General features: G+C 39.9%; 3 protein-coding genes and 2 non-coding genes across 6 annotated transcripts; 2 read left to right on the top strand and 3 right to left on the bottom strand.

The window, feature by feature from the left end:
• Window positions 1–4,008: 4,008 nt before the first annotated feature.
• Window positions 4,009–6,396, top strand: mplkip (M-phase specific PLK1 interacting protein). Its single transcript, XM_030775355.1, has 2 exons — window positions 4,009–4,456; window positions 5,134–6,396. Exons 1-2 carry the CDS (start codon window positions 4,082–4,084, stop codon window positions 5,320–5,322), a joined length of 564 nt encoding a protein of 187 aa, XP_030631215.1. The 5' UTR covers window positions 4,009–4,081; the 3' UTR covers window positions 5,323–6,396.
• A 2,128-nt stretch (window positions 6,397–8,524) lies between these two features.
• Window positions 8,525–15,030, bottom strand: LOC115811590 (ras-related protein Ral-A-like). Of its 2 annotated transcripts, none has more exons than XM_030773864.1 (5): window positions 14,841–15,030; window positions 10,587–10,715; window positions 9,618–9,826; window positions 9,271–9,445; window positions 8,525–9,038 (listed from the first exon to the last, which is right to left on the bottom strand). In XM_030773864.1, exons 2-5 carry the CDS (start codon window positions 10,698–10,700, stop codon window positions 8,916–8,918), a joined length of 621 nt encoding a protein of 206 aa, XP_030629724.1. In that variant the 5' UTR covers window positions 10,701–10,715; window positions 14,841–15,030; the 3' UTR covers window positions 8,525–8,915. The 2 variants fall into 2 exon arrangements, with proteins under 2 accessions (XP_030629724.1, XP_030629725.1); XM_030773865.1 differs by having other exon boundaries at window positions 14,845–15,030.
• Window positions 15,031–15,781: 751 nt separating this feature from the next.
• On the bottom strand, window positions 15,782–15,854 carry trnav-cac (transfer RNA valine (anticodon CAC)). The gene has a single exon. It is a non-coding gene; the product is annotated as a tRNA-Val (tRNA).
• A 226-nt stretch (window positions 15,855–16,080) lies between these two features.
• trnae-uuc (transfer RNA glutamic acid (anticodon UUC)) lies at window positions 16,081–16,152 on the top strand. Its single transcript has one exon. It is a non-coding gene; the product is annotated as a tRNA-Glu (tRNA).
• A 1,303-nt stretch (window positions 16,153–17,455) lies between these two features.
• c5h7orf25 (chromosome 5 C7orf25 homolog) lies at window positions 17,456–19,937 on the bottom strand. The gene is made up of 2 exons (XM_030775605.1): window positions 19,854–19,937; window positions 17,456–18,829 (listed from the first exon to the last, which is right to left on the bottom strand). Exon 2 carries the CDS (start codon window positions 18,811–18,813, stop codon window positions 17,488–17,490), a length of 1,326 nt encoding a protein of 441 aa, XP_030631465.1. The 5' UTR covers window positions 18,814–18,829; window positions 19,854–19,937; the 3' UTR covers window positions 17,456–17,487.
• Window positions 19,938–21,273: the final 1,336 nt, after the last annotated feature.

Below are 21,273 nucleotides of genomic sequence, written 5' to 3'. Positions count from 1 at the left end.
CACTAGAGACTTCAACATTTATCCAGATCATTTAACACTGACAGAATAAAGTCAAAGAGTTCATTCACTTTTCAGTCTATAATTGGCATGAACTGTGTGTGGTGTAGGTTCCCATACTTAAAGAATTTCCCTAGGACAAGTTGGCCATGTAAGGCCACATTTCTCTGAGAAAATCAGTCTCACAAAAGGGGAGAGAGCCAACCTAATCTAGTGATGAAGCCATGTCACGAGAATTCAGAACAATGCATTAAAAAAACAAAACAAAACAAACAAACAAAACAAAACAAAACAAAAAACCCCAGGCATATCCACCAGACGTCCTCTGCTGTCAAAGCACCAGTTCTGTGGGAAAGCATGCCTGCCATCCCTTCCCAACTTCCATGCCCTCTACACCCTCCAGAAATACCCTGGCCATAATGAACTATTCTCTGTTTACAAGAGCAGAGTTAATAACAAGCAGAGATGACCTCAACAGGGGTCAAATCTTTGGGCCTCTTTTGTGCGCTTCCCCTCTTACAAGTGTATTTGCATTCCTCATCTCTGGATCCCCGTCCAAATCAATTTGGGTGGTAAATTAGGAATCGCATAAGTCACCTCATTGATTTTGGGGACAGTAAGATCGTCAAACAAACCTGCCTCTCCCGCATGGACTCATCGCTGATGCTGCTTAGACTCTGTCTAGGCAGAGTAAAATCCAGACATCCATCAGATGAACCTAAATGACACCATGGTGGCACCATAAAAACATACCACAGAGAGAGCATCATGGTATGTTTTTAATACTACAGTGATTACAATGGCAGGGCACAAATATGATAATATCATGGTAAATGACATTGGTACAGGCATGCTTGTGTCTGAATCGTGCCTTGTTATTATTACGTACAGTATTTCCAAAATATGACAGTTCTACCTCGATTTTACTCTTTTTGAATCAAATTGGGCCAAAATCTCATATTTGGGGGATTTATGGGATTAAGCTGTTTCTTCAGATTTCTGTCCACCATGTTCTGTCTCAGTGACTTCTATTAAAAAACAGTTTTATGCAGGCCTGAATACTTATTCTAATTAATGTGCATGTAGATAGATGCTGATTTTTGTGTATAAATGAAGTGAAGTTTTGTTTATTGTGTTATTTGCATTAAAACACAATGGTATTAATAACAGCATTCAGTCTGGGTCCCTTTCTATCTGTGTTGCTTTCTAACCTTAGCTCTTACTTTCAAAAGGAAGGCTCCACTACAGTGGAATCAGGAGTACAGGGTAGTGGGTAGAATGGAGTGAAAAGTAAATGCACTCAGTGCCCTGCAAACATATACTGCAAACATCTAAAATCACCACTCTATTGTATTAGCTTCACTGCAGCTATGAGCAGAAAGTGACACATATGCATAAACCGTTAGTCATCGGGCCTTGGCACCAGACTCTGCAGCCACCAAGTGTAGGATAGAAGAGGATAATAGGGCAAGAGGACAAAAGAAATCACTCAAAGGCAAATATGAAAAAAAGTTTTATCTACGTATCTAACATACAATAATTTGTAGATTCTTTAAAATGCCATCACTTACTCATTGCTTAAAAATTCAAAATATTTAGTCCTGATATTTTCCCTGCAATGTGACTGCTTAACTTTTACTGTTCAGTTAATGCCATGAGATATCTCTATCACTTTTTAAAAATACTCTACTGAAACTGTAGAAAATACCTGTAATATTGTTGTTCAGGGTTGATGAACTACCGGGTTGGTACCACAGACATAAAGAACAGCTTTATATAAGCTTTATATAAATCTTTTTACAAGACAAATATGAGCTACATATTCTATTCAGATTATGTAAAAAGGGAGAAAATCACATCCTTTTACTCATTTGAAAATAGTTACTTTTATATACCTATTTTGGTAACAATATTTTTTCTGTTTAACAAGGGCATAAAGGAAAACCAAAAAACAACCAAAACAAATACATGGAATTATAAAAATACTTGTTACATTCTTTGGTCAAAATATTCTATTGTCATGACGCATTTAAAAAGAGATACGCTTTGAGAGATAACATGTAACATGCACAAATACTCAGTATTGTACACAATATTGTATCAGTATTCAATATTGAACTTGTGGTCACTGAGAACATTTGCTGTACTATGTGCTTTATCTCCATCAGAACTTTTTTCAAAGAGGGGATAACAGCAACATGTACAACACTGTAACTGACTGCTTTTCCCACTTACACCTTCGACAGCATTTCTAAAGGCAGTCACTGTAGATTAGTCTATGGCGGCCATATACTGGTTATATATAATGCAATTTGGTTGTGTGAATCTCTAATGGGCATGTTTCTGCTTGTTCACTCTGCTGACAAATTCCTTGGTGGATTTTCCTCCATGTTTATTGCCATTGTAACAACACTTCTGGCACACCAGCATTTTCTCCCTTTATGCCCCAAACCTTGGAGGTTCCTGTAAATGTCCCTGGCACAGCTCTCAATGGCATCAAAGGGACATCAGTCAGATGTTTTGTTATTCATGTATGTCGTCTCATGAACTAGTGCTAAACACGTCAAAATATTAATGCAGGTGAATTTGTACCTTTAAGGCGAATGATCTTGATTATCTTGGTTATATTTACATTCATTTATTTGAATAATTAAACAATTGAAGACAAATCTGGTGGACCAATACACACTGGACCATGCGTTCAAGATTATACTGGGCTCCAGAGGGTCCCAGGAAGAACAGCTGTTTATCATGTGGGTTTCTTTTAGATTAACTGGCTCATTTTAGGCCTATGTGGGATTTTACTTTGTAAAGTGGCACAATCCCTGGTACAAATAAAAGTACCACATGAGATCCATATAAGATTTCAGGTCATTCTCTTAAGTTGTTTGAAAGGATGTGTATGCCGGAGGAAAATAATCCAATAGAACATAATATTGGAGAGTCGCAGGGGCTGTGACAGCGCGAAATAACGAGATCTGTGTGCTAACTGGAAGAAATGTAGGCTAACGAGGTGCACTGCAACACATAAAACGTGTATTTTCTGTATGTTTGGCTTTTTCTCTAACTAAATCTATTATCTCTGGCTTCTGTGTCTGCCCGCCTGTCTGCCTGTGGTTTTTAACAGGGTTTAGTGACTACATCAACTAGGCTGCAGAGACAGGATTAGCTAGCAGTGACCTCTAGTGATAAATATAAGTTATAGCTCTGCGTTTTTTCAGGAAGCCCGATTTGTGTAAAATACTCAACGAAGACATGCAGATTATTTTGTCCCTGATTCTAACAAACACAAAGCAGATTTACAGTTGTGCGTCGTATCTCATCAACATTGTATAAGGAGTCGCCTTCAACCGTGAGGGCGCCACAGTTATTGGTGGTGATGGGGGGAGGGGTGGTGATGGGGACATTATTTTGATTTGTTTCCAGTGAAACGACGTCTATTGAAATGACATAGAAAACAATGTGTTTAAGTAATTACCGAAACTAACCTTTCCCCGCAGTCTGTTCAAACGTCTTTAATTCCTGCCATTTCCGACGCCAAAAGAACCAAACTCATAGTCGTTTTACACCTTTTATTAAAATAAATAATATTTAAATGTCATGTTTCATGTAGATCGCTTATATAAGTTAACTTGTAATAGAAATATCCATTTTAGACTAAAGTGAAATAGTTTCATTTATTAGTGCTTTCCATGAAATATTTGCTTCATTTCATGGTTTCATTTTACTACTGACGAGTGACATCAAGACTTGATGAGTGCAAATGTTGATGAGACGTACATTTTTTGTCATTTAAAGTGTTGTACATAGAGTCTGACTGTTGTGATAATACCCTTTTGTGCTTCTGTTTCTGTTTGATTTAGTTTGCATTTTGAATAACTGCATTTTTAACAGGACTTCCAGTCAGGAAACGAACTCCTTGCCAATAGGTGGCGATAACGACACAAAGGTTGTATACGGCATCGAGGAAAAAAATTCGTTTCCTGTTCCGGTGTTGGGGGGTTGAGTAGTAAGAGTTCAGATACGTTAGCTTAATCGAGCCACGTATATTTAGATAGTCATTGCTCCTTAGTTATTTATTGTTATGCAGAGGCCAAATTTTCGCCATCCATCTCAAGGAATGGGTCCAAGGCCTGGGATGTTCGGCAGTCCAACACCAGCTTTCGACAACAGGGCAGGGGGTATGTTTACCTCACCGCCTTGGACATTCCCAAACGCACCACCACCGCCGTTTGGGCCGAGATTCGGGCAGTATTGTGGTTCGCCAAATACTCCACCGAGGGAATTTGGTGGTAATAGAGGCTATGGCAATAGTGGGAGCGGAGGCAAAGGAAGATTTAATAACAGCTTCTCGCCTGCTCACACACCGCGTAGACCAAATACGAATCCTCGCGGTACTCCTTCGTATAAGAAATCACCGTATCACTCACAGAGTCATGGACAACACGGTGGATATCAGGTAGAGAGCAAGCACTCGAGATAATCACTGGTGGTTAGCTTGTTACATTAACTTTTCAATACACGGACTGACGTTCTTGTAACGCACAATTGCAAAAGTAGTTGGGTGTAGTTGTTGCACTTTTCACGTGTAGTTTGATGGTAGCCACCTGTATCGATCGTAGTTGCAGTCAAAGCTAGGAAATGGAGGGAGCGAGCCAGGTAATTTAGGAGGGTTAAACGGCATAGATTCGGCCCGGGTATGGCTGTTAATAAAGTTTTTGTTTGGTTTATTTATTTTAAAATTCAGTCTTAACCGCGCAAATGAATTGCCACACTTTCTCAAAGACTTTGCAAGATGACCGTCAAATACAGTAGGTAAATTTGGTAGTCTTAGTGAGTTAGTCACCCGACCAGTGGGTTAACTTAAAACGTTAACATCGAAATTCCAATATTCAGTGATGTGAATTAGACAAGGGGCCAATAATATTCTTTCGAAGTGTTGTGTTAACCGCGTAATCACGGTCTGTTTTGTATATGATAAATTTTGCCGAGAATCTATATTTAGCCCAATTAGCATTTTCGCATTGGTTTTTACAATTTACTGTCAGTTGCGCTCTTTGGACGTCACAAAGTGGGCAGCTGGAGCATATTTGCGACAATCTTAATGTTTCTGTGCATAATGGTTTTCTCCTGAAGGATTCACCACGGACCTCCACTCCGTTTGGGTCGTCGCATGGCAGGGAGAGGGTGGAAAATGTGGAAAAGTTTTACAAACCATCCATGCTTCAAGATCCCTGGGCTAACCTACAGCCCATCTCAGTCGCAGACAAATGCAGCTCACCACAAGCCCCAAATACAGACAGGAAAGGGAGGTACTTCAACTAGTACTGAATACGTTTTTTTTTAAAATGCAGTCATTTCAAAGGAAAAAAAAAAAAGCAAATCAGCCAACAATCTTTTGAATTTAGAAGGACAATGCTCGAGTGTAACGAGCCAACAGCCAGTATTGTTTTAAAGTAGCAGATCTGGTGGCACAATGGACTGAGTCATGCTTCACCAGCAATAATTTTTTGGCATGGGACTTGTCACCCAGCATATCATCTTATCTGGCATAGCATATTTATACACAGATGGGTGGAGGTATTCAGTTTTCATTTTTTTTTATATTTTGACTGACTGCAGTATCAGGACAGTTGATGCCATACACAGTGGCGGAACATACTGGGTTATTAGTGTGAATCTAGCCCACTCTGGTGGTGTTTGGCTAAACCTACTTGGTGAAAGCAGACGCACACCACATGCTGGTGGAAGCACCATGTAAAACTGGAGATCTGGACAGAACAACTGTTTGCTCTGGTTTATCATCAGAATTTCAGTGCAACAACCAGTAACTGGTTGAAACAGACACTTGCAGTTACACACTTAACAGTTTGTTTTTTGGTACATATTGTAATTTTATGAAACATTTGTTTGTCAGGGTATTTTTTTATTTAATTTTATAAAATTTTGATAAAAGTTTCAACTATGACATTGTGATTGTCTACAGCTAAATTGTGGATTTTTTCTCACAGAAACTCTAAAAATCTATGTGACAAACAAAAGAGCCAGTATAGCCCTCAAATGATCCTCAATTTTGTAAATCAATTCTGGCAATACATACTTCATCAAAATGAACATACATTCTCAGGATTTGCTGTCTTTGTAAATCAGTACATTTTTTAAAAAGTTGTTTTTATTCTGCGACTATTCTGAAATGTGTAGGTTGTAGACATTTCTGTCAGTTCTTATGCTGGTCATTACTGGTTCACCGAGCAATTTCCAAGGAGATGATGTCGTTGTAGATTTTCTTAAATATGTTTGAATATATGGGTATATTTGGTTATGTCCAGAAATGTATATTGCGGCTGGATTTAACTTTTTGAATTCACACTTTCATTTACTATAGAAGGATACCCTTCATTTGAAAATGTTTTCAAAGCTCTTCCCAGAGAAGATTCGCATTATTTCTTTGATCTGTCATGAATATTAAAAAAAAAAGTTTGTTTGTGTAACAGTATTACTGTAGTGTGAAACACTAATGAAATGGACAGAAACCTAAACATCTTCAGAACCATAGTTCCTCTCATAGTTCAGTTATAAATGATCGTCAATGTAGCACAATTTGCTATAATGTAAAATTCACCTTAAACTGAGCTCATATTCACTCAATGTAGTGTACAAGAACCACTCACACATGGAGGATTATGAAAATCAAGTCACTAATTTTATTTTTTTCTTTGCCTTCAAGTCAGTCAAACAGCTTAATGAAAACCATATTAAAAAATAAGTCCCACGAGGCGTCGGCTGGATTGACTCCGTTAACGTCATGGCCTCGTGGTACCCAGATTAAACAAGTAGACTAGTTACGACAGGTGCTTCACATAGAGCCCTCCCACAACAGGTTAAAAAAAAGTAATGTCCTCTAAGCATAAACAATTAAGTTAAAGTGGAGTGGCTTAAAGGGATAAATAATGATGGGTAGTCTATCAGAAATGAATTACAAAATCCAGACAAGAGCCCATTCTGGATGATTTTAAATGACAAGGATTAAACATTTCACATGTTAAGACAAGTGTACTTTTCAGGTGGGCTATGAACTCTGTTGCTTGCCAGACAAATGGAACATTGTATATATGTTTCATTGTTTAGAGCAGATTTGCTCAGACCAGTGGTTCTCACTCCATTCATTTGGATCTCTTGCACACATGATTTAACTCATGAAAGAACTGGTCATCATTTAGTGTGGTGGAGCTGTGCCACACTAAAGCTCTGAAGGCTGAGAAACCCATAGGAATGGATTGGGAATCACTGGTGTAGTAAGAAGGGCAATTTCACAAAGGAGCAAGAACAGAAATAAATAGATTCTCACAGCTGAACAAGGGAGACACTGATTAAATTGCTAAGTTTTACTAAATTCATACCTTGAATTTATTGACCTAGGCAGCTGAATGTGACTAAATCACTGCATGATGCCTGTGGCCTGAACATTAGTGTTGTTTTGGACTTTTAAGTATGCTGAGAAAGCAAACTCAAGTCTGTGAGGAACATAATTCATAAGGCTGAAGCTTTCTAAAGCCCTTAAAGGACTTAGCAGCTTTCAAAATGGCCGTGAACCTTGGAAATGGCAGCTTCATGTAAGTAAGTAAGCATATATGTGTAAGCCATAACAGGAGTCTGAGGAGAGGGAAAGACTACTACTCGACCCACTTCTCTGATATTTGTAGTAATCTTACACAGAGGTTGTTTGGTTGTGGTTCAAAGGTTTTGCTTGTAGTTCTTCAAACGGCTAACAAACTGACCAGCAGAAATTGTGGAATGTGGTTGTAGGAGCATTTTGGACAGGAAAGACTACCCTCTCAACTAAAATATTTCACTTGTCTATATAATCAAATCTGCAGTGTTATGAGTTTATAAAATCGATTCGGAGATCTCGTACAGATCTTGAGCGTGAAGAACCTAGTTCCCTTTACGTGATGAAAGGAGAGCAGTAGTGGCAACAGGAACAGTTTGCTTTTTTGCATGTCTGGCTAATTAGGTTTGCTGTAAAGTCAAGGTAAGGAATAATTAAATACGAAATGTGCACAAATGAAATGTAATTAAAGGACAACAACCCTCATCTTTGGTAGATCAACTATGATGAAAGTACTGGTGTCAATCAGTGCCTCCATGTAATGTTAGCAATAGAAATGATCCAATGGCATAAACACATTTTCACATTGCATTCTTGAAGCAGTGTCTGAAATTTTGGGACACTGATAGTCCTAACAATCACGTGAGGTTGTGAAAGAAGTTAGTTTGGTGTCAATATGCAGCAAAGAAGTTTAGTGTTATGCAGTTTTACCAGCACTGATAATGCATAAATACAGCCTTACCAAGTGTTCATTTAGGTATACCTGGGACAAATGCACCAAGTTCATTTCATTAAAACATTGAAATTACAGGGACACAATATAGTTTTTCAGTTTGGGTAGTATGAACACCTTCATACATTTTTTCATCTAATGAATTAAAAAAATTAATTCAACTTAAAATAAATAAAAATAGCTACTTAGATCTGATCATAGAGAGATTTATGAATTTATCAGTGAAAGGAAGCTAATCGTAGTGCTATGGTCACCAGGTCACTTGGATAAGATAATCCACGTGATTTAGTGCTTCTACTGTCAATGCCAACCTGAAAATATTTTACAGCTAAGAAACCCTTTTGATGTCTTGAGATTTGATCCATTTTTTTTTTTTTGTTATTAAATGTTCATTTTGTTATCCCACTGTTTGCTTAAGCGTATGTCTACCTGATGCCGCACCTTGTACTTCCAATCTGTCTGATGGCACAAAAGGCTCAAACAGTTCAGTGATGGCCTTGGTTGTCCATAGGGAGTGATGAGACCAGATGAATTGTTAGAAAGCGGAAAGCAGCGTAGTGTAGTCTGGCCCAGTCACTACAAAATGCAACATCTCTCTCGAATTCTTTTGGCCAAACTTTTCTGCTTCTTCTTCCCGTTTTTCTCTTTGCTGTCCTCCATTTTTCTTGCTCTGATTTCTCGCATTAGATCAAAGAACACCTGCAAAGATCACACAACTTCATTTCAAGGGGGTCTGACCGTTTTGGGGGGGGGGGGGGGGGGGGGGGGATTGGACCTTCATATTTTTGTAATATTACATTTTATGCTGTCTCTCAGTATACTACTAATTAAAGTTTAAAGATTTCTAATCACCATGATCAGTATTATTCAAACCAACCACTCCTTTAGTCAGCATATTAGTACATCTGGTGAGAAAGTGTGCAATTCTCACCTTATCGACGTTGGCACGGGTTTTGGCGGAAGTCTCAACATAGCTGACTCCCCATTGCTCCGCTCGAGCTTTGGCCTCTTCCACGCCCACCTGCCGCCGGTCTTCCAGATCAGACTTGTTGCCAACAAGAAGAAAGGGAACATTTTCTTCCTCTTTAACTCGTAGGATCTGTTCTCTGAGGAACACGAAAAAAAAAATAGAAACCTGCTGTTAAAAACACTTCATATAATTTCAGATCCTAGAGGTAATGTGGTTCATAAACATAAGAATTACCACCACTGTCAGCTCTGTATTTATATACGAGTTATCCTTAAATTGATTAATCCTTTAAAGAACTTTTTTCCTACCTAAACTCAGCAGTGGAAGCAAAGGACTCTGGCTCTGTGATAGAAAATACACAGAGAAAACCCTCGCCACTGCGGAAGTAGTTATCTCGGATAGCAGCATAATCCTCCTGTCCAGCCGTATCCAGGATATCAATTTGGACTTCCTCCCCATCAAGAACCACTTTCTTCCTGTAGCTGTCCGCCTTGGTAGGCTCATAGTCTTCTACAAACTAAAAGCGAGGATATTTAGTGTTAATGTACTGTAATATGAACACAGGCATTTTTTTTTTTTACTTTAACCACTGTTTCAGACCAGGCGTGGAAAACAAGTTGCTTCAGCACCACTTTTGCGCTCTTAAAATCAGCATCCATGTTAATCAACATCTCTGTTCTCGCCAGCCTTGGTTGTGGAATGGTTCTACAGCGGTCTCAAGCATGTGAATCGTTTTTTTCCACATCAAGTCTGGTTTTCCATGGCACGCAAGCTCTACGGTCGCAGATTTACCATTGAAAATACATGTAAATATGCCGTTTGTTCAATAAAGAAGTAATTTTCTGTGATAAATAGATTCATAGACAATAGCCAATCCAAGCCTGTCTCCACAAGCAGGTTATTTTCAAGGCCTCTTCATTTATCAGCATAATCAAGAGAAAGTGTTCAGACTATAGGGCAAAGTCTGCCTATCTGTAGGCTTATACAATTTTATTATACAGTGTTTACCATATGTCTGCTTTTCAAACACAGGCCTGCAACCTGCCATCAAGGTCGACATGGATGTCGCACCCAGTGACAATACAAATGCTGTGCAAATCCGCTCTGCTGGCGTGTCCATACTGCACAGCTTTGGGCGTAGAACTAGGGCGAGATATCTGTCAGAACAGCAGGCTAAATAACCCAAGGAGTTGTATCAGGATGGCCAAAGTTGCGGGACTAGTTGTTTTCTGGCATGTAGTTAGGCAGTGTAGTTCTACAGGTTCAGGAAAGCTTACCTCGTCATACATAAATTGGAGTGTAAGAGCTGACTTGCCCACACCGCCACTCCCCACCATGATCACTTTGTGAAGAGCAAGTGAGTTCTGCCCCTTTGGCTTACTGGTTGCCATGGCTTCAGACCGCAGCTGAATGGTGAGAGAGAAAAATCAGTGTTTAGCTGAAGTCAGGAAATTCAAAAAGAAAAACAATCAAAAAGAATTTTTTTTTTTTTGCTTCCCAGCTGCTCTTCATTCCAAAGCGACAGAAATGTAGGCATTACGTTTAAAAAAAAATACTTCCCTCCTTTTCTTACCCCCCCTCACATGAGTCACCTAAGTCAAAGTAGCTGAGGCTACAGGCACCTCGCTCACGTTTGGAAGCAGATCACTCCCTTCTCCACACCATGACTTGGGCTGTATTAACAATAAGTGAAACTTGCTTGTAGAAGAGCCCTATATGCCTGAACCTACTGGCAAATGTTTTTTTTTTTTTTTACCACTATCGAACAAGAGGGGGAGCAGGTAAAAGATGCACCTCTGCACTCCATTAATACTCATGCTTTTGGATTATGTGATCCTGCATGACTGACAAGCTTCCCTTATATTGATTATACTTCACCAGGGGGCAATCTTAACAGATATTTGGTGTCTAGTCTACGTGTACAGTGCACAAAAGTTTTTTTTTGCCACCTCAAGTTTATAAATATCCAAAGACACAGTTAACGCCTAAGAAAATGAACTGGGAATTTGACAGTGCAGTGCGATATGGGCCACACACTCGGGTACTCTACAGAAGTCCTTTCACGTGGATAAATCCTAACCCAGGCACAATAAACTTTAATTGCATGGTTGTGACAGAAGTCGTCTCACGGGGCAGGCACCCATCTCCCTCGCTGTCCCAAACACTCTTACTCTGGCAGGCGTTGCTGGTTTTGTGGGTCTCAAATCTAACAAAGAGCTCTTCTTTAGAGCAGGCTGAGCTCATCGGCTGCCTTCCTCACTGCCACCGACATCATAAACCTCACTGATTCTCACTCTGCACTGAAGAGGAGTATGTCCTTTGAAATAGTCTGATTTCTACTGAGAGATGGAACCATATTACCACCCTCATGATGTAAAATCTCATCGTTTAAATCAAGGAAGCTGAACTCTCTTCATTTACCTGGTTTGTGATAAGAACAGTGAATGTCGTTCAAATATCGTATTTTCAAATGTACTGCCTGTTAGGTTGGTAATGTTCTTGGTGTACTCTATTACTCAAAGACATTTTTAACACATCTCTGAACTCCGACTGCTTAATCAATTAAACTATCAGCATAGAAAACGCTGGTTTATTGTAAATTATCTTCAGTGAACTAACACTAAAGAGGCTCTAGGTTATCCCTTTTTAAATAGATGAGCTATGTGCTTACAGTATTGTTTCAGTGCTCATTCTTCAGAAGCATCATACAATGCACAACCATACATGGGCCAATAGAGAGGAAACTCCTACATTTTTCACTTCCTCTAGAACAAAATTTCCCTTTAAATTAAGGTGAACCATGCTTGTGGGAAATTCTGAAAGGCATTGTGGGGTGGGGGTATGCATTGTGAAGCATCCCAACGTGTATTGTACTTCCTCTGTGAACAGGATGGGGTGGGGCCCAAAGAGCAAACAGTCATGAACAGAACACAGCATACTGACAGTTAGTGCACAGTGTATTTTGGAAGCTCTCATCCATTTTTAACAGAACTGAACCTCAGCAAATTTAAATTAGGGGAAATGTTAATGAGCCTGAAGCACATCTGCACAGTCGATCACATTCCACAAAAAATGAATGTGTTTTAAAATTCCTGTTTCTCAGCTAATACAACGAAAATAAAATGACAGCCATTTTTTCCGACAATAGAATTCAAAGAGTAATAACACACACGTAACACTGGCATGACTTTTTTTCCCCCTTATCTGATATATAGAACACAGGTTTGGCCTGAAAGAGCCTTTTGTACATGGACAGAGACACCAAGGTCAGTGCACTGATAGCACAAAGACTACACGCAACATATCACCCAAGGAGTATGTCTGTGTGCCTGACTGAAGACCTAAAATTTTTACTTTTACATTTTGCTGGTGTTACATACTGCAGAACTGTTCTTGAAAACTATTACTACAGTTTGTGTTCTTCGTATTAATGATCTTACCTCTGTTTATCACCACAGGAGCAACTTTTAGGTATTTTTTCTACGAGTTACTGGGAGACAGAAAATGTAGGTCAGACTAAATACATGTTTTCTCCAGCATTTGTTGTCCAGTGAACATCCCAGATGTTCAACTGCTTTTAAACATCCTGTTTAAAAACACTGTATGTGTTCAGCTCTCTTTTGTACTGGGGGCCCAGCATTAACCTGATTCAATATTAAACCATTAGCCAAACACAGTCCTATGGAAGAAAACTTAACACATCCACTGAAGACTCTGAACCAAGACAATGGCCTAGCAAAGCTCCCTGTTTAACATAAATCTTGGCCTCCAAAATTAGCCTGCTAATTTGTTAAAATCTGTCAGTTGTTTTTATGCAGAAAAAAGGCACAAAACATGTGATTACCTTCCAAAATGTCTAAAAAAATATTATGGAAAACAATTTTACAACCTGAACTCAGACATCACACATAACGGAAAGGCATCTTCTTTAAAGACATCCAAAACAGAGGATTCAGATCCACCTGCAGTCACTAGCTCTTGCTAAAGTGTGTGTGTGTTTGTGTCTCAAGGTGTGACAAATCAGGATGAGCCTGTAGACTTGAGTGACACTTAAGGCAAGACTTGGTGCATTGGGAGCTGAATTCTTGCCTTGAATTTTATAGAGGCCCAATACTTTCTATTGCTTTATAGAGGCCTCATACTTTCTATTTCTATTATTGAGATGTAGTAATAAGGGAACATGCGGTGATGTCTTGTTCTTTTAAAATCCATCATGGGTGTAACTGACATTATACTGCAAACAGCTACAAAGAATTACCTAGTAAACATTAGAGCATATTTACACTAAAAGACCTTTTTGTAATCATTGTGTCTAGGAAGAAACAAAACCAACTAAAATCACTACATCTCTTGATTGTGATAAGGCCAAAAACGTTATCTGCTATAATAATCTTTATACCTGGGGTTGCTTTTAGGCAATGTATGTCTGACCTTTCATTAAATGTAGTCCCACGAGTGTCTCAACAAATATATTCGTTCATTTTGAAGGTAAATACGTTGGTGTAGAGAAACAGAGCAATGTTGATCCTGTGTAGCATTAAGCTTATGTGAGGCATGTGTTGAATAGGGTGTGGTAGCTATACACATCTAATACATCAGAGGAGCACTCTCACGGCGAACTGGTCTCTGCTCAACAATGACCATAACAACAGATGAAAGGGAGAGCTGCCTGTCTGTGAACATATTGCTGATGCGTTTGTTTTAAGAGTTTTACCCGTCTAAGTGATCGACAATTCATCCATGAGATCGAACTGATGTTTTATCCCTTACGGCCGAGTTCATACAATTCACGAAGTATGGACCGGCTTTCGATGGTCGAAGCTAGCTTGCTAGACTAACACAGAGACTGTTACTTAGCCTTACGGTTAGGTAGAGGAAAGCTTACTACCTTACCCATTAAGCATTGAGCAACAGTTGTTAATTAAGACAGTTTACCATGGTTGTAAACCAGCCATTCATTCATAAATTCGAGTTAAAACGCGCTAATCATTTTCAAGTTCAAATAATAGCAAGCCAACAGTCACACAGGTTAAGTTAAGCTTTGCTAGCTAGCATCGGGTAACTTAGATTCCTACCGGGTAAGTTAGCTTGCAAGCTAGCTGTTTAGAAGTCACTTACCGCCAAACGTTGTTTGCTTATTTATAGTGAAATGTTTAATATTTACCAAGCCCTGCTTCTGTAATCACGTGTTGACAAGTGACACGCTTACCAAATGAAGTCACGGTTCGGTTAAAGAATTGGTCGACAGACTTATTTGGCAACACAAGGCATGACACACACCGTCGCAGAGCGAGATATGGTATATAACGTCAACGTTAGTCACTCAAGTGTGAAAATAAAGCCCCTAACTATCCGAGCAACCACATGTAAACTCAGTGGTGATCTACAGCTGAAAGGCGCACAGTAATGTAGTTCGTAAAAAGTAGCATAGCTAGTTACATTTCTTCATGGATACCTCTCTAATTAGACACAAAAACATTAGCATTAACTACTCTACCCAAGCTGATATATCAACAGATAAGGCAACTTACTTACTATCCTGTTCCTCTCCTCTTTTGAAATGGTCTCACTGTCAATACCTTGACGGTAGGTAAAGTGAGCGATTAATTTGACTCAGTTTGTAACCGTCCCAGTTAAGACCGACTTCACAGTGTGGTATTCCTATTCCTGATGCTATAACTCCATATTCCAGATCCAATGCGTATAAATAAGGAAAGTGTGTCTCTGAAGTATACTAAGTACAGCCCTCTTTCACGGCTACCGAGAGCCTCTTGCACATCCGTTTATCTGCTGTAAATATTGGTAGAGGGTGTGACAACCTAAACGTGACGTGATGCTAGGGGCAGCAGAGACTGGTCTTCAAACTCTCTGTGGGCAGTTCCAATCCAAATCGCCTGGCCACTTCCTCAAACTTTCTGTGTAGATGCCTTGATAAAACTAAACAGAATCACTAACGCGCCAGTAAGTGTCCACTGTGCAATTTCATCGTATTGCCCAAGAATGGCTACTTAATTTTTATACTGGGCAGAAAATAGTGAGAACTATTAATGACTGACTCCATACCATTCACATGATAGTTTTAGTCACGTGGTGTAGATGTGATCAACATACTGACATTTATACAGTTCTCACACATCAGAAAAGGAGCAGTGGAGGCTGGACTGTTTATGAAAGAGCGGTTACTAAGCGAAAGCAGCAGCCGTGAATTATTCACTGAAATTTTAGCAGCTTTGTCCATTTCCATTCAAACGTTCAAAGTATGAGCATGGTTGTTTGCTCGTCCCATTTCATAGAATTCAAGCCTACCCGTCGCAATTGTGTTCTCTCAGTGGTTTCTACAATTCGAGTTGGAATTAACGTTGTTCTCTTACGTCGGTATTGATTAACTGTTTAGCGCCAAGAATAATTGCCAGACTCTAAGGACTTGTGATAAGAAATGGCCATGAATACTATTAAAAGTAGTTTAAAACTTTGTTTCTGCCCGGTTTCGAACCGGGGACCTTTCGCGTGTGAGGCGAACGTGATAACCACTACACTACAGAAACACACGAAAGCTCCTTAGGGGGTCAGTGACCATACCAGCTGTCCGATTTCATGACGGGTCCACAAGGGTTTATGTTCGCCTTCGTACAGCACACAATTAAGAAGAAGTCCGACTTGGCCGAACGATCTGCTTGCGGTGAACAATGGCCAAGTACCACACACAAAAAAAAAATCTATTTGTTGGAGTGTGATCTTTCGAACCCCGCTGAAACAGACCGATGCTACAGCTCCCATATGGTCTAGCGGTTAGGATTCCTGGTTTTCACCCAGGCGGCCCGGGTTCGACTCCCGGTATGGGAATGCATTTTCTCGGTAATTTATGTAAAAATGCTTGCGTTGACATATCCATGACCGGAAGCTGAGAAAGTACACAGCATGTAAAAGGGGTTCTTGGTTAGAGGTACAACATGTCATACACCTGGTTTACGAGCAAATATCGTTACTTGACCACGTGTGAACGCGATGGTAACCCCTATCGTGAGGTTAAAGACGCGCAGTTTGACGCAGACTTAAATTTTTTGTCTGTGCGTGCGAAATACAATAACTGAACATTGTATCTTTATCCTTATAAACTTTTTCTTCTTTTGTTAATGAAAAAATGTCAGTACAAATGTCATCAGTAAATATGGGCCTAATACTGACTTAAAAGCTTAGCATACATAAATTCTTAATTCACATTTTTGAGTTTCACTTCAAAGCACTACTATTTCAAATGAACTTTAATCACGTTACTCATGTGTGCAGTGGTTTTGACAGTAAAATTTAAAAAAATGGACTTTTGTCAGCTTCTTTTATGATTTCTGTTTTTGCTTTAGGATTAAGGGAATATGCTTGCTTTTATTTATGTAAAGATGTTACGCTTATTTGTCTCCAGTAGCACTCATTTAATTCTACTGAAAGCATTACATATTTCTTTGAGATTATTAGCACTATTAAATAAAATAATTTTGCAAATACATTTTTGCTGATAATCTGTCATATATTTGGTCAAACAGCAACACCAAGGTTTCTAAAAGTATTTTGTAGCTGAGGACACAGCTATCTGGGGCAACAACTGTGAAACTGTGAACAACAAAGTGGTAAAAGAAGAAAAAAATGGAAAAAAAATCTGGGTGTTCATTTGCATGTAGTTCTATTTATTTTCGATTCATGTGCAAAAGGAAAAATATGTACAAGACAAATTTATTGAAATGTTTCATGTCAACATCTTAGGGCCAAGAAAAAAAGAATACATATTTATGTGCAGCCATCATGGGTGACTTTGATTCCAGGAACTTATACTCAAGGTTAACTGTAAATAATGTTACATCTGATTAATTTTTCTCATTCTTGGTATGACGTCTTAGTCTTTGCATTCAGATGAAGCATCAGGCCCAATGGAAGACTGATTACAAGAGTTTTGAAAAAAAAAACTTGAAAGACTTGAAATCTAAAAGAATCTTACAGAATCTTTTACAGCAACTGTATAGTAGTGTCTTTCCTTGCTTAAAGTTCAGCATATAACAAACCCTATTACAGGCTGTTTGCATTTTGTACAATGGTAATCCCACTGCGAAACCTCCTTTAATTGCTTTTTCATACTATTGCATTTCCATTCTCAAAGTCTCTCTAGAAATCAAACGTCATCGCCTCTTTTCATACAGGTGTTGCCCTCCACTCTTTGCCCTCTGTAAGTGCACGAGGCTGGTGGATGAACACACTATAACGCACACCCTGGTTTGCAGCCGCTCGGACAAAGCCACTATTTGCGGTCATGGTAACAGCCCGGAGCGAATCTCCAGTCCCAAAGATCATAAGCGATCTACGGTTAACCTTAGAGCTGGTAACTAGACGTTTTGTACGTTCAGAAGGCTGATCTGGAACAATCCTGAGTCTGGCCAGGAGCTCTTCAGCCCGAGCTTTCTCTCCAGGACCTCCTAGTGTGTCCAGTATGATACGAAAGTCCTGAACTGCAGAATGGCAGGCAAAGAGCTCCTTGCCCTGCATGAACGCCTCAAGCTTGGGAAGAACCTTCTCCTGTCGCTCTTGGGCTGCTTGCTCTGTCAGCACCACCTCTTTAAAAGCAAAGTGACAGCGGCCATGACTGAGCGAAGAAACATAAGTGATAAGTGTTGTGATGTCCAAGTTTGCTCTGTTACACACATCCACCTTAACCTCAGTAGGGAAAGAGAGACTGGCCACAATGGTGTCCCTGTCCACTCGTGTGTGCATTATCGCTGAATCATCCTCATCCTCATCATCCTCATCCTCATCATCATCGTTCTTCTCTCCACCTTCATCTTCACCTTCCTGCTCTTCAACACACTGCCCATCTTCATCTTCATCTTCATCACTCTCCTCCTCCCTGTCTTCATCTTCAGTCCCTCTCACAGAATTCACAGCCACAATATCTCCTTTAACAGAGATGCCCATCTCCCTAAGCCTGTCAGCCATGGGACTGGAAACACCATTGTAAAAGGCAAAAATGATATGGGGGTTGCTGTATTGCACAGGTTGCTGGCGGCTAGCTTCAAGAAAGTCTTCTGCCTGGTGCACCACACTTTTGTCCCCATACTGGCCACGGCCTTGCCAGATGTTGTGCAAAGCTTCTGCCTTGCGCCCAATGGCTTTTACCCACGTGTGCCCACTGTTGGCGACCACGTCGACTACCAGCGTCTGCTTCTGCCCATGAGGACCCTCATAGGCAAACACATGCAGCACACTCACCACATCTTCCAGACTCTCAGCTGACTCAACAATGGCTTTAAGATGGGTAAGGTTGGTGCTCTGCAGATGAGACTCTTTGATAACAACTTTACCTGCCTCAACTTTCTGAAGGAATCTGAGCTCAGCTCGAAGCTTGCTGCACAGTTTTGCCCGCCCCTCCACTTCACAGGGTTGTCGGCTACATAGCTTATCCACTCGTTCCAGTAGCTCTTGAGCGACCCTGATTCGATCCTTCAGCATGGAGTTTGAAGCCATAGCTGTTGCATTATTCCTGGAACACGACAGATATGTGAGTATAAAAGAAATATTGTAATGAACTATTCCAAGTTAAAGTATCATCTTGGGGGGCAATTATAAACTGTTACTTTCATGTCACAATAACCTGTTACAATGTATGACAACAGTCTCTTCATAGTTCACGATAACGATTAACTGCTCCCTGGAACATCCCAACACAAGGGAAAATATGGGAATTCAGGCAAAAGTGACAAAACTGCCATCAGCTGATTCTGACGATACATATGTTCAGGACAAAGAGTCAAGGACTATTATAATACTTTTCATTTGATCTGTTCTTTTTCTTGTCCTGCGATGGGCTGGCGACCTGTCCAGGGTGTATCCCTGCCTTTCACCCTATGAGTGCTGGGATAGGCTCCAGCACCTGCCGCGACCCTAATCAGGATAAGTGGCTTAGATAATGAGTGAGTGAGTGAGTGAGTGAGTGAGTGTTCTTTTTCTTTGGCTAGACAATATACAAGCTTCATCTTAAGAATCTAAGATTTCCCCTGTCTGGGTTAACTATGTTTCACATTAACCTACATACTTTGGTTAGCTTCAGACACTTAAGTTCAGGCTAGATGGTGAAATATTGAGGTCCGTGCAGTTACTGGTCTGCGTATCCGCTCTGCCTGAGGTTAAAAGCTTTTATAAAGTGTACTTCCACAAACAGAATTAGCTCATAGTAGCGAGTGTTAGCTAGCTACCACCTAAGGTGCTGCCAGTGGCAGGCCCAAAATCAGTGTCCTACAAAGATGAAAAAAATTTCTCATGCCGTATGCTGGAGTGGCAAGTAAACAAGCACTGGCTGGATTAAAACATGATGAAATAGTCCATTCCTCGCGTGGAAGCCATACGGTTTATTTAACAGACGCCGGCTATTGGTACGTAGACGGCTAAGTTGACTGGTCGAACTCTTTAGTTAGATTGCTAATGTTATGGCCAAATGTTCTCATAATTATTCAGCTGGTAAGAATACAGTGGCTCTAAGTAACTTTAAAGAAAATCAGTTTACTCACAAGTGATACTACCAGAACTTCGAGAGTTTTCCCAAAAAGGATGTATTGTTGGCGACTACTTATTCACTGACAGACCGACTCTTGTCCACTGGTGTTGAGAGCGTTATGTCGCCACCTAGTTCGGAGGTTTCAAACGACCGGAAGTATTTTCGAGCATACGTAGATACACGTAACCTTTGCAATGAATTGTTTCGTAATTATTCCTGTTTCAATAGAAATAAAATGAATTAAAAAAAAAAACGCATTTTAGACACAAAGTGAACTTTAAGGGAGTTTGGATTAAGTAAACCTCGAAGTTTAGAGTTCGGTGCATCATCTGATTTGGGAAAGGAATCCAGTGAACTATCAGCCGCACATTTTTATTATACACGGGCTCTGACACATCGAATTCAACCAGTCACCAATCATGAAACTATTGATTGATTGTGTCCTTTATTAATAGTGACATTCTATAAACCTACAACTCTGCAGTCTCGCAAAGCTGAAGGAGACTGCTCTAATTAATTTTAAATTAATTAATTTTCTAAAGAGCCTCTCCCCCTATTTTGGCTTCTCGGGTGTGACAAACTGTGAATGACTGGGGACGCTACTTTGTGACTCCTCCTTTAATTATTTGTCAGGGGGCACTGTCCATATTATTATCAAGACGCCGACGGGAATGTTCTTCAGGTTATCTGCTTCAACGAAGACGCAGTACCCCGTATTAAAACTCTAGTGTATTTCCAGTCAATTTTCTTCGCCGTTAGGCCAAACAGTTGTCAGCAACAGATTTAAATATTCCTCCAATGTTAGTGGTCGGGGTGGGAGCCGCCACTGCACATTAGTTTAATCATAAATGCAATCGAACAATAGTGCACACGTGACAGCAATGCAAAAATACAAAAATAAAATATTAAGTGATTATTTTAAACAAAATTGGAGGGGTGTAGTTGCTACAGTATGACAGAGCCAGTAGATGGCGAGGTTTAGAATTTTGAAGCTGGCAATTTTACAGTGGTTCTGAAGTGTCAAAGCACGGTGCCGAAATCTAACGGAAATCTTTAAGAAGCATGATTATTTGGTCACAAATTTTCTTAACTATTTCAGCTGAAGCTGCAATGCGCTTTTTACTTCAATTTGCTTTAAATACTAAAATTAAACCTAACAGTGCTTGACATTATATTTAAACAATGCTTTAGTCCTGTAGATATCACCATTTGCTTTGAAAATCGGTGCATTTGAGGGAGAAAACGTAGCAAACTCTAAAACTTCCCCACCACTCTTGTTTTGCTCAAGGAGACAGCAAACCTTGTGGAAAGAGGCAGGATATTACGGCAAATTCTCATCGCCTCCTAATGGAAGTGTCTACATGGTAACGGTCAGATTCGGCAGGAGCTAATGCGTGGTCTTGACGCAACAAGTTTCTGATTTCCAGGCACCT

Source organism: Chanos chanos, chromosome 5, assembly GCF_902362185.1.
Source record: "Chanos chanos chromosome 5, fChaCha1.1, whole genome shotgun sequence".
Classification (NCBI taxonomy): Eukaryota; Metazoa; Chordata; class Actinopteri; order Gonorynchiformes; family Chanidae; genus Chanos; species Chanos chanos.
The sequence above is the reverse complement of the archived record's forward strand: the minus strand, read 5'-3'. Positions and strand labels throughout refer to the sequence as shown.

Excerpts from the sequence above, each read along its gene's own strand:
- mplkip (XM_030775355.1), top strand. The coding sequence starts at position 4,082 with ATGCAGAGGCCAAATTTTCGCCATCCATCTCAAGGAATGGGTCCAAGG. Across the intron at positions 4,457-5,133 it reads GACAACACGGTGGATATCAG|GATTCACCACGGACCTCCAC; the intron begins GTAGAGAGCAAG and ends TTTCTCCTGAAG.
- LOC115811590 (XM_030773864.1), bottom strand. The coding sequence starts at position 10,700 with ATGGCAACCAGTAAGCCAAAGGGGCAGAACTCACTTGCTCTTCACAAA. Across the intron at positions 9,446-9,617 it reads GCTTCCACTGCTGAGTTTAG|AGAACAGATCCTACGAGTTA; the intron begins GTAGGAAAAAAG and ends CGTGTTCCTCAG. Across the intron at positions 9,039-9,270 it reads CCCGTGCCAACGTCGATAAG|GTGTTCTTTGATCTAATGCG; the intron begins GTGAGAATTGCA and ends TGATCTTTGCAG.
- c5h7orf25 (XM_030775605.1), bottom strand. The coding sequence starts at position 18,813 with ATGGCTTCAAACTCCATGCTGAAGGATCGAATCAGGGTCGCTCAAGAG.